This window comes from Rhopalosiphum padi, chromosome 1, assembly GCF_020882245.1.
Source record: "Rhopalosiphum padi isolate XX-2018 chromosome 1, ASM2088224v1, whole genome shotgun sequence".
Taxonomy (NCBI): domain Eukaryota; kingdom Metazoa; phylum Arthropoda; class Insecta; order Hemiptera; family Aphididae; genus Rhopalosiphum; species Rhopalosiphum padi.
In genome coordinates, this window is record NC_083597.1 from 85,633,375 (window position 1) to 85,646,810 (window position 13,436).

At 34.4% G+C, this 13,436-nt stretch overlaps 1 protein-coding gene across 1 annotated transcript in view; it reads right to left on the reverse strand.

Annotated features, from left to right (window-relative positions):
- LOC132932429 (facilitated trehalose transporter Tret1-2 homolog) overlaps positions 1-13,436 on the reverse strand; it is a 73,255-nt gene that overhangs the window by 4,761 nt on the left and 55,058 nt on the right. Inside the window, 1 exon segment of the mRNA XM_060998804.1 lies at positions 576-938. Within this exon segment, the coding sequence (XP_060854787.1) occupies positions 576-938 (363 nt within the window).

The following is a 13,436-nucleotide window of genomic DNA, read 5'->3' on the forward strand; positions in this document are numbered from 1 at the left end:
AATTCAAAAGACTTCTTTAAACTTCTATCTCTACTATTTTACGCTATTTGTTCATAATATTATTGTAAGTTATTTTTATTAATTTTCCCTCCCCGTGCTTATACATAAACTTTCGGTGTTAATAGAACGGCGTTTATAATTTAAAAAAAATATTAAATGTTAATGCGCGTACAAATCTACGATATCTGACTAACGGAATGTAATACTAATCATAATTGTTTTAATAGTATTTATACACCCAGTGGGAGGGGGAAGTATGGTCATTATAAACAGTTCTGTAAGGCGCCTGCCCAATCAAAAACTTAAAAAAAAAATTTACTCACACTCACACACACATACAATAATTATAATTAAAAAACCGTTACAATATTATTATATACAGTCGGCCAATTATCTAGGTGTACGTCATATAATGCGGAGGTAACTGCAGTATAGAGTCGTTTGACACACACAATACGACCTCGACGGCATCGTTAAATCATCATTAAATCGTTTTTACAAAATCATTTTTATATATCGTAGGAGGTGGTCGGATACACGTTTCTAATAACAAAAAATTTGTGCACGTCGCTTACCTCTGATGGAGCTCTCGGCTATCTCGCCGATGTACATCGGGACGGTGGCGGTGACGCCGCCGATAACGGCACCAGCAATCAGACGTGCCACGTACAGCTCCCAGACGGTGGTCGCGAAGTATATCATTGCCCAGCTGATGATGAACGGCACTGCCAAGGCGGCGATGGTGGGTTTTCGGCCGAATATGTCCGCGCCCTTGCCGGCCGGTATGGACCCGATGATGGCGCCGATGGCGATCAGAGAACCGACCCACGACCCCTCGTCGGCCGTAATCGGGATCCTCGAGTTCTCGGACTGCAACATGGGCAGCACCGGCGACGTCCATGCCAGCACAGTACCTACGGCGAACGGTCCGATGGTGGCTGCAATGAGAAGAAGAAGGATGTGATGAACAAGTCCGGTCGGTTAGGCTATATAATATTATGTTATAATGTTGTATACACTACGCAGTACGCAGCGTTGTTGTTGCTGCGGGATATAACAAAAATGTTTGTGATATATTAGAGAATATTGCGATAAATCGCGCGTTAATAACCGACGTGGACTGTTTATACAGAACGTTTTATATAAGTACATATGTACAACAACCTGTGGATTGACGTGTTCTGCAGACATATCCACGACTTATCGTTTCACCTAAGAATATATATTGTACTACCGCGTATTATAGCGCGTATTGAGATGTGTATTTTTGTTGCGAAAAAAAAATAAAAATACTTGTTGGCATCAAGTGGTCGAGAGGAGCGGCGAGACAGACAGGTAGTACAATAATATACAGGGCGCAATATGGCGTCATCGTAGCAGAAACGCCGTAGCGAGTGCACTCGTCAAAAATGAAATCATATGTATATTATATTAACGCGTTTTAAAACCTTTTTAACGGTGGTATGTCTAAACAGCAGGTTAACGATATGTTATACACGCTCAGTTCATATACGCTAAATAGGTTATTTTCATACGCGTGTATTTGCACGTATTTTTTTTCCTGGACTCGGCATATCTATATAGGCATAATAGCGTACGCATTACGATCGCCGTGCAGTGCGAATGACTAGTAATAACTAATAATAATATATAGAAGACAACTCGGGTGCCTAACTCATCGTATACTACCTAAGAGATCGCCGGTCGAGGTCTCTCGCCTCGGGGCTTCGGGGTGTGACGAGCTATCGTAACAATATACGCTCGTGGATCTAGAGTAGACGTCCGAGTACACGTCGAATAGGTGTGTAGTTGGAGGGTTCTGACGTTGGAGTCTGATGGTTCCGCCCATACAACAGAGTACCAATATAATATAATAATATATTATATTAATGATATGATGCGGGTAATATAATATTACCTATGCAAAGAGCGAAGTATCTTACTATTATTGGCGTCTATATATAGGTATAAACATGTTGTGAGTATAATATGTGGATAGTTACCTATAAAACTCGTGGTGCGAAGGGGTGGGGGGGCCCTGGAGGAAATTAATTCAGTTTGGACGCGCGCTGGCACTTGCACTGCAGCCATAGGTGTGATGGCCACGTACCTTGTGTACCTATATCAATGTGACATGAGTCATGGACCGTGAGACGATGCGTAGCGTGTGTACTTATGCACACAAACAGTAGTACAAATAAAATTTACACCGTAAAAAATAAATAGATATAATAAAGGTCGAGAAACAATCCGAATACAATTCAATAGATAAATCACGTATAAGTTCAGAGTACCACGCCATTGAATTGGTTTTTTTTCTGCATATTACACTTTCGAAATGTTTTAATCGAATTCGTGTCAACTGTGAAATGTAAAAAAAATATATATAAAATATATTTTCGATAAAGCGTATATTAATTTAATCGATGAACTGCTTTTTTTCGTTTTTTTTTCCTAATAGGTACCGCTAACGACGTCATAATGTTCGTAATAGCAATAATAACAAATTCGTGCGGGTGTTGATATTATTTTAGATATTTGGTGTTTATGTTAACTATACAAGTGAAACACCAAATCATTTTGCAACAAAATAGCCGGATATCCGGACCGAACCCGGCGAAACCTTTGCCTCGTAGTGTAAATATAACAAAATATTATGTCTGACGATAGCAATAACGCCGTGTATTATAAATCAGTCATAAAATGTATTATATTGTAAACCTACAGCATAAAATATAATAATGTGTAACGATAATGTTCAGTCCACGGTTTTCAAATAAATATTTTAACTATCATCATAATCAGCAGTTAAAGAGCTGCAGCAACACAATAAAGCACACGTACTATGCATTGAAGTTATTTTAAATAACTATTCGATAACAAAAAATAACTATTTAAATTGATAATGTATGTATGCCATTTATTTTGTAGTTTCTTAAGTACGTCCTTGTGAAACTGTTCGATAATGAAATCCGTTATCTCATTTCAAATAGGCGTGGCACTATAATATTTATTTAGTGTTTAACTCAACTTTTATTATTTTATTGTCCGTGACTGAATATTGACTAAATTATATTTTCCAATAAACGCATATTGTATGTTGTATTGTCAAGTTAAAAAAAACCAACAAAACAACGTTCAATAAACAAACAAGGCATGCTAATATTTTCCAAAAATAACCAGTGATTAATATTTAATAATATTATAATGTATACATATTTAATATATATTTAAAAAAACTATACAAGAGCTAATTCGTGACTATATATATATATCGATCATATAATATAATATTTGCCTCGAGATTATGGGTGTAGAAGTAGACTGTAATGTCTGTATCTATTGGTACTTGGAAGCGGGATTGGTATTTATTCCCCAGAATGGGTTAATTTTAAAACGTTAGACGGATTGTTTATTGGACTGTAAGTATTGGACTTGCTAATTATGATTTTTAAGTAATACACTATATAATCTATTACATCAAAAAGTTCATAATAATACTACCAGTGTGTGTGACGAACACAGTAAATAATTTAACAAGAAAGCACGACATGCGAAGTTGCGTGAATAGAATGTAACTATAAAAAAAGGTTAGGTTGTATGTATACCTCTGGTAATGCTGCAACGGTCAACGATACTTGTATAATAAATTCATAGAATAAATAATAAAATAAACATAGAATATACAAATAACATGGAAGACTTTTTTTTTGAACTTTTGATCCCAAAACAAAAATATATACGGCTGTAGAATGATGATTAATTTGTTTAATAATATATTTTATATATTTTCTAACAGCAAAGATCACGAAAATTTGTGAAATTGTACTTCACTATACGCAAGAAGAAAACCCTAAAGTCTTCATTTAATCGTTTATCGTTGTGCATCAATGCAATCATGTTTGCATTTTTAACCTAAAAATAAATATACACATTCTATAACTATACGTAATAATAATAAGAGAATACTAATATTTTTTTCACGGATGATAATAATGAAAATAATTCGAATTCAAAATACTCTATGATGTGTTATAAACGTAAGTCTTAACAGTTTTTTGTATGGTGTTGGCGTATAATACATTTGATATTGTCCATAAACCGTTTTAATGTTTTTCGATGATTAATTATTATCGTAAATGTCAAATATGAATTGGGTGAAAAATATTGTCGTCCTTCGGACCTATAGGTACACGAGGAAACACGCATGCATTATAATATGTCAAAATGTATCCATTTATATTTTATACATATTTATATATATATATAGTATAATTTTTAATAATACACAACAATCGAGTTGAAAAAAAATCGACTACACCTATATTATATTACTATTATGACATAGTATATATTGTGAACACGGGTAGTTTGCGTGAAAAACTGACGTTTTATTTTCACCAGATGAACAAACACGCAATAAAGTGATAATAAAGTGTGACGGCAGGGGAGGAGAAGTTATTTTTGTATGATGTCGATCATTTTATCAAGAAAAATTAAATAAAAACGGCAACTAATAAACGAAAACCGTGTGAAAGGTGAAATATTATATTATAATAGTGTACGACAGTCGACCGTTATAAACATTGTATAGAACAAAACGCGCAGCGGAGAAATTATTCCATCCATCGCCGGGGAGCTAACAATTAGTATAATATGTTTTTACTTATATTAATCAATTCTGAGCGTAAAAAAAAGTCGGGATCACGTGCGTTCGCCGTCTCGACTCTCTGCCGCCGCCAAATAGTTTAACGCCAAAAACTGCAAGTTTGCGACCCACTCACGTCCGAAATTTTCAAGTACATATAGTTATTAGTGCACTCGACAACAGTATATAATATAATAATTACAAATCTCGCGTGATGTCTAACAAGGGTGCGGGTGAATCATTGCAGGACCTGCTGCAGCAACGATATATAGCAAAACGCCACGACATATATTATTATACGGTTGGTATAATACATTATAAGCTACGTACACTGTACTGTAAGTGGGTGGTAAATACGGTTCAAAGTTTAAGTCGTACATATTAATTATAAATACGATAATATTCAACGGTTCCAGAAACGAATAATAATTACCAGCCGGGCGACTAAAACGGAATACGGAATCACGCACACACACACACACACACACACTGCAAACAGAACCTTGACCTCGGGACACCGAACAGAGGTAGTGGTCGTCGTCGTATGCTATATTATAATATTGCTATAGGTGTACGTTAGTACATAGTCATACCACGCGGTGTATAATAAATAATAAAATATTATATAAAAGTATATAATTATATATATATAATATATATTTCCAGCGAAGCCATCACCAGTCGTCAGTGGGCTTTCCGCTGTACTCGAACACTATACATTGTCGTGTACTACGATATATTATTTGGCGAGAAAAAGTGTTTTAAGAGATTGAAACGATTTAATATTCTTCAGTGCAGTAAACCTGCCAAGCTACAGTGGACCTTGTGCCCCGTATACGTTTTTTAGGGGATGCTGTTAACCTAGGCCTAAACTTCGCCGAATCGCCGGACCACAGTCCTTACACTATAACGACGCCCCGACGAAATGGAATGAAATGTGTAAACGAAAAAATAAAAGTCAAGCAAATGTTATGCAATAGGTATATAGTATTGTTTTCGTTCGCGTTGATCAATATTACTGTCTTTTCGATATTCTGATTAAAATGCCGTGTTCCGATTTTGTTTGCGAAAGAATAAATTGCGTGATAATATAATATTGAATTATTCAGAATCATAACCACCAATATCAGCAATATCGTACCTATCGCCTAAAACGCAAACTGTTGGTACTATACGCGTAAGAAAAACGTGATATGTACTAAACATGCTTTTTGTCGTCGGTGTTTCGTCGTATTAAAAATAAATCTCGGTGAACAAATATTTTTCTTTTATTTATGAAGTTTGTATTTGTACAACAACTATTAGTAAAAGTAATGTTGAAGTTTTCTAATATGCGTTACTATGGTATACATTTTCGTTTTAGCCATACGAAGACTTTATAGTTTATACTTACACAATTTGTTCTCACAAACGATAACATTTAAATACACTGTCCAGGTTCAACGACATCGTCAATCGGTGTGAAATGTCATTATTATAATTATTCGTTATTCTATGAGTGACTTAGCAGTCGCCACGATCTCTTCCTCTCCCTAGAATGTGATTTCCACCGACCCACCGAAACGGATAGAGACTCGGTCGGTGTCACAAGATCGAGTAAATGTCACATAGGGTCGGCGCTAGTCAAATGCGGCGGCGATCGAGCGAACAGCAATTATGTTACTATTATTGGCGCTACACAGTTGGACTTTGATCCACAGAAAACGACGACGGCGGCGTCGACCAAGGACACGAGATCTCTATCATACTTCTTCACACACACGCACACACATCCGCCAAGGTGTATATTATATGGTCACACGCGCTCCGTTTATTTATTGAATCCCGACAACAACAGGAGCGAAGTATATAATAATAATAAGTATATATAAACAAGACGAATACGCTTTGCTATACTGCTATTAATGAGCATATTCGGGGTGGACGACGATATCAGCACACTGCAAAGAAAATTTCTAAAAATGAAAAACATGCGAAACCCCCTGGGACTTCCCCCCTCTTCTATAAGACGAAATACCGTTGAACGAAATCCACCACAAATTTCATTCGCTTTCATTATGTAAGTATCTACTAAACTGCATCGGTGACGTACTGACATATACGTACGCACGAAAATTTAATATATTTCAGGTTCACCCGAATCACACTGTGTTGTATAGCTTCGATCAACCATGGACCGCAAAATTACATGAAAAATAAACATCGATAACATTATTATTATTATTAAAATATATTCAACGTTTTATTATTTCGTTATATAAGACCACCGGAACGAAGAAAAACACCACGCCTACGTGTTAACACAATATTTGGTAACGTTATGGTGTGTAGCCATTGTCAATAATATTATTAAAAAGTCTGAGATTTGGAAACCACGTAGGCTTCAATATTATACATAGGTTATAACATTGTATGAACATATAGTTTATTAACGATGGTATTTTAATATCTTACGACAAATTACAATCCTATATTATACACGACGACCAGTTTAGATGATTTAAATAAAACACGAACTCTTGCTACAGACCAAGGGCATCCAATGGTTTAACAACAAATAACCAAACGATTGGTTTTACCCTATTATGTTATTATAAGTTAGACGTTAAATATCGTTCGGTACACAAGAGTAGATTAAGTCCAAGCGGAGCCCAGATTAAGACCTATATGGAAGTCTATATATAATATAGAAATATTATAACTTTTTTTTTTGTTTAGTTTAATGTAAAATGTAATATTTTTACGCAGTAAAAAGGACAAAAATGACCACTTGGTAAATTTTTAATTTTAAACTAACAACACTATATGGATCCATAACATATGTGATTTCCGGGGACATGCCCATCCCCTTTTCATGGCATCATGTTGAATGTTGATACCGACAAATAGAACAAGGGCCAACGCTGCAGTAGTTCCACTATAGTCTAATTTACCTTTAGTGTGAGTAGTGTGACTGTTGCCTTATTGCAACATAGTTATACACAAAGCGTCCACGTTATGGTGCTACTCCAGATGTTTAAAATCTAATGGTCGATCGACCACTTGGATCTGCAGACTCTATGCTTTATTTCCAAACAAAATGTAAAATATACATTTAAAATGTTCAATAATATTATTATTTGTTACAAAATATATTATATCGGCGTATATTATATGTTCTACAGCACATGCAATGGGTATACCACCTGTTAACTTTGCTTTAAAATAAGTGAAAGATTATTTTCCACCAGACAAGGCTAAAAACTGATTAAGTCAAAATTTAGCTATCTTATCTTTTTAATTTACTATTTTTTTTACAATGTTTAAACAGGAGAATCAAGTTAATGCCTATTGTAATTATATAAATATATAATAAAATATATCTATACATTTTCTAGAAAAGTTTTTTTATAAAGTTGTATTATTATTCTGGGTTGATTGAGGGTGTGGCTGCCATCAACAGTATAAAATTATACCTAAAGCCCTAAATTGATTTAATTCCCTATTTACAGCACATATTCGTCTAATGACTATTATTGTAATCTCATCCCAGATTTTTCAGTCGGTCTCAGTAGCCATACCGCAATAACATCAACAACAACAATAATAATAACTGATCAACGAATGACAGACACAATTTTTCATTGTGGTATTAAGTTGTATTATTATTATTATTATGGACATTAATTACATTGTGCGTGTTTTGGTTTTTTTTTTTTTTTGTCTTTGGCTCGTGGCCCGGGGAGTTGTGTACACAAACACAAAATAAAGGGGAAATCATTATTTAGTACGATGTCACGAACGCGTTGTTCAACGCGGGTCCATTGTTCGAATGCCATATATTATTATCGTCATCAACAACGTGGGTGGATGGAGAAGATGATGATCATCATAAGATATATTATACGAAACAATGTCATTTTAGCGATCGACAAGTGTACAAATGGTACAATAATAACGTGTCGAAGAATCTAATGCGATCGTGTCATCGTGAGAACGAACCATTAAAAACACACTACATTACATTATATTATACTGTATACTATGATTATGATGATGGCGACTAATTAATTATTACGGACTCACGAGGGAAAAAATAACATTAATATTTGTACGGTTTTAAATGTACGCCTTTAACATTAAATACGCACTTTTTAAGAGATTAATAATCATCATTATATTATTTTTATTATAGTCACCATTAATTTTTTTATTTTTGTTAGATTGTGGTATGAATTCAGTGTTGCCAGCTAACATAACAATAGGTATTGTATAATTCAGCTCGAGAATTTAATCATAAAAATTATCTATTTTTTTTAATCTGCTTGATACCTTACATTTTTATACAATCGTACTTTTCTTTAAAAAACTTAAAAATTTAATTTGATCAATTTTTTTTTTTAGATCACCATTATTTTCGCACTGGAAATAATAATAATAAAAAAATATTACAATCGCCTTTATTGTTGTATTCATAATAATTAATAACAACTGTGTTCATGATATTAACGATAACGCCATGACGCGTTGATTTTCAGAAAAATGGACAACGTCAATTGTCAAACACTAAAATATTATTTAGTACAATATATGATAATTGTAATAATATTATGCAAGCTTAACATATTTCAGACGGGCTTTATTATTTATTAAGGTCGGGTTATCGCAATCGACACACTAACTGTAAGATTTACGTCAAATACCTAGATAACAATTAATAGTATATTAACACACTTTTTGTGTAGAATTGCCTAATATACGAAAATTATATCTTACGCGTTTCGTTGAGACGATTAATAGATTATATAGTTTTATTTTACATTGCTTACACTATGCGCATCTCACTCGCTACGATGTTTATTCATAATTTTATTTAGTTTATTCAAAAGTTACTGGGCGGACAGACAATAGTAAGAAATAATCAAATTGATTGTTTTTAACGTCGTATACACGCTGGTATACTCAGGTACCTACCGCAACGGCAAATTACATCAAGTTAAACACATAACACATAATATAAAACTATCTACAGCGATGTACATAATTTAAAAACTGTCAAAATTGAGACGCGAAAGACGGAAGACGTCGCGTCGAACGAATCGAAAATTTCTGTTTAACTTCGTAATTTATGCATATTATAATCGTGACGTTTTCCCGCGACTCGCATCATACAAGTAATGTATCTTCTGACCACCGACAATTAAATAATAAACCTTTTTTAATTATTAACCATCGTATCATACGGCTTGTAAATTTAAATTAGCAAATTTTTTTTTAGGTATAGATCGAATATACCAGTTATACGATTTAAAAACTTTTTAATTTTATTTTAATCGCAATTCGGCGTCGTTCTGCAACTACAGCGTTCACAGGCTACTTCAATCTAGGATCGATTTAAAACTGCATCGATTTCACAACGGTTTTAATCTCAACCCCGCAGTCCACACCACACAGTCGACAATAATCATCGTTGTAATGTCGTATAATATGTACATATCACGCACCGAGCAACGAATAATATTAGTTAATATATACTACTTCTACTTAAAGTTGGTATACGACTAATAGCAGACAGCGATTTGTTTTATTGTTTTATGACATCTTATCTAATTAGAAGTATGTCGACTTTGTTTTGACCATAAAACTATTTTAAACTGTACAAACAAACTAAAACTGATCGTGTGTCAAGTGTGACGAGTGCGAAAATCATCGTATACCATTGCACACGCTTCGACGTATGTCCGGAAATAGTGCATCATCGTGTATACTAGCTGTTTAGATTTGGTAGCAACCGTTACAGAGGCGAACAGCATAGGGCCTGCGCCCAGACGGCAAATTTAGACGGAGACACAAATGGTTTAAAAATTATCTATCTGGAATGCACATTTTCGTATGGGGTTAATGATTATACCGTATAGTTCTTGCAGAAGTTCGCATCTTTTCTTTTTTTTTTCTATTAACAATTAATTTTAGTGAGTTTTAGAACTAAAGAGAATATAAAGGAATTAATAAATGTTAAGTTTAAACTTTAAAAGTAATTAAAATATTACATTAAAATTTGATATATTGTACATGAGCAAAACCGACACAATACATGTGCGTAATGTTCCTAATAGGTACTCGAAAAACTTCATATACATTATTTTACTTAGGTATTCTGCGCACTGGCCCTGTTTTCCGCTAATACAATATAACATAAGTATAGTGTATTATATACTATAAATATGACAGCAGTTGTATATATCCATTCCAAACCACGAGCATGTTATAAATTTACCTCCACGGGAAAGACTTTTTTTCCGTTTACCCGTCGGATTTATGATGTGAGATTTAAGACGATTTACGACGATGTAAACCACGGTGTAATATTAAATCAGTGTAATATTTCTCGCCGAGTTACGCGAGCTTATCCGATGACCGCTGATGGCTGCGGACCGCGTGTCAAATTTCAAATTCTAAACGGAACGTTTTCCCAACTTCCTCCACCACTCGCATCGATCGAAAACGTCCTCGTCGGATGGCGTGTATTGAATACAACACGAGGAGAACGTCATTGCCAGATCGCAATAATAACGTCATCGCCGCGCATTCGCAAAATCATAACCATATCGAAATCGCGAATGTTAATGTTATCATTATATAATAACAATAATGTGTATCGTTTGCGCCTCGTACACGGGTATATACGGCGTGTGGGCGGAATCTCTAATACTATAGGCATATAGAATGTATGTCGTGATGCGACCTAGGTCGGGGACATCGGTCGCGGCGTGATAATAATAAATTAATTTCGTTTTATTTGGGACGGATACCGACAGTCAGCGGAATTGACACGGAGAGAGCGGACGACCTACGGGTATTATAATAATAATATTGTATTGGCACGTCGCCCGTAAGACGCGCCCGGCTGAATTATTTATATGGTTACGCGACGGCGGCGGCGTTTCAATACTTGCGGGTTGCCGCCACCAGTGTTTTAAAAGCGGTCGACGTCGACCGGTATGTATGATAAAAAAAAAAAACGGAAACACAAAAGTCCAATATCCTCCGCAATACCACCCGAAATGGCCACGTATGGGACGAAGAGGAACGACAAGAAGGGTTGGCAATAATAGTATTGTCTTACGAATTAAATGATCGAAAAAATGTGCGGGTCGGAAACGGTATATACACTATATTCACGGGTACGACGGCTAATTGATTAGGTTAAATTCGCCGGCGGACGATTTTTCAAACAATCATTAACATAATTGTAAATATCAACATAATATATTATCGTCTTTCGTTCGGTTTATGAATATGCGCGCATGAATTTCCGAAGAGATCAATTGGTTCGTTTTGAATACGCACGTGTTGCCGGCGATGTGTTTATAATAGGTACCTAATGTACCGCGTTATACGTGTTTATTTCCGTATACGGTTTCAGTCAATGTGTATGTAAGTATGTGTAACCGTCGCTTCATGTATCTATTATATATATTACATTGTTGTTATGTGTTGCGTGTAAAAATATGGTTTGTTAACAGTGCGAATTTCGTCTCGGACTTTAATTTTTAGTTCATAGCATAATAAACAGTACTTAGATATACGACGGCACGTGCACTGGTGTTGTAAACTTTTTGTTTCGAATGAAATCCCATAAAAGAAATAGTAGAACGTTTAGAGGACGTTACAACGAGGTTTGTTATCTGGGACTCTTACACGTGGACACGTGGAACAGCGAAAACAAGTTCACAGTGATCTGTCATAAACTTACGATTGCTAGTTGTATAGAGCAATAATAGAACTAAGACACATATAATAAAAATCAATGAAAAAAAGCATCTAAAAAATGAGTCATTTAGTAAAAATGTCACACCGATAAAAGTTATGCGATAAAAGGTGAATAAGCTCTAAAAACACTTCCCAATAATATTTATACTGTAGATGATTGTTGACTTGTTTTGACTATATGGCTGCATCCTAGTTTTTTCCCAGTAATCTTTTTAAATATATCAATTCCGTCCCAAAAATTAAATAGGTATATTATGTAAATAATTACGTAATCTAAGATAAAAAAAAACTGCGAATTTATATAATATCCGATCGGCGTTAACAAAATATAATTAAAAATAATATAAAATCTTGATTTTAATTATTATTCAAACGTAATATACCATTATAAACAAAATCAATCGATACTTTTTCGTCAAGCGGTAAATTGCCATAAATGTAGTAACACGATTGGAAAATATAGATAATTTTAAAATTAATAGTCAACAGTTTAGATTGTTTTTACATGTAACTATTAGAATATATAACATATAAGTCAATACATTATATATTATTATTTATTACGTGTTATAAATATTTTTGAGTTTGGAACGGAAATCTGATATCCCTTTAAATTACCCGGGACAAAACTAGTATATATCATTTAACAACATTCTTATGCTTGGGGCAAAACTATTTTTTTTTTATATAGTATGCTGATGGCTGTATTATATTGCGTGAGCGAAAAACTATGGGGATAATAAACCTTGTTGTGGTGTCCTTTTATACGTCTGGCAATCTATAAAGGGCCTACAATTCCAAAAGAAATATGCACTGCTGCAGGCGGGTAGTTGTGAATTTCTAATCGCACCTTAAAAACACGCATGCTCATCGTGGCAACAATACAATCGTTCTATGAAATTATTTTAAGCAAAAAATAAGATAAATTCACTACAATTCCAAATCCTCCGCGAAGATGGCATGCATAAATTATGAGAAGGACTGCACACGTCTACGCTTAAAATATCGAATAGGTATAATAATATTAATAAGTACA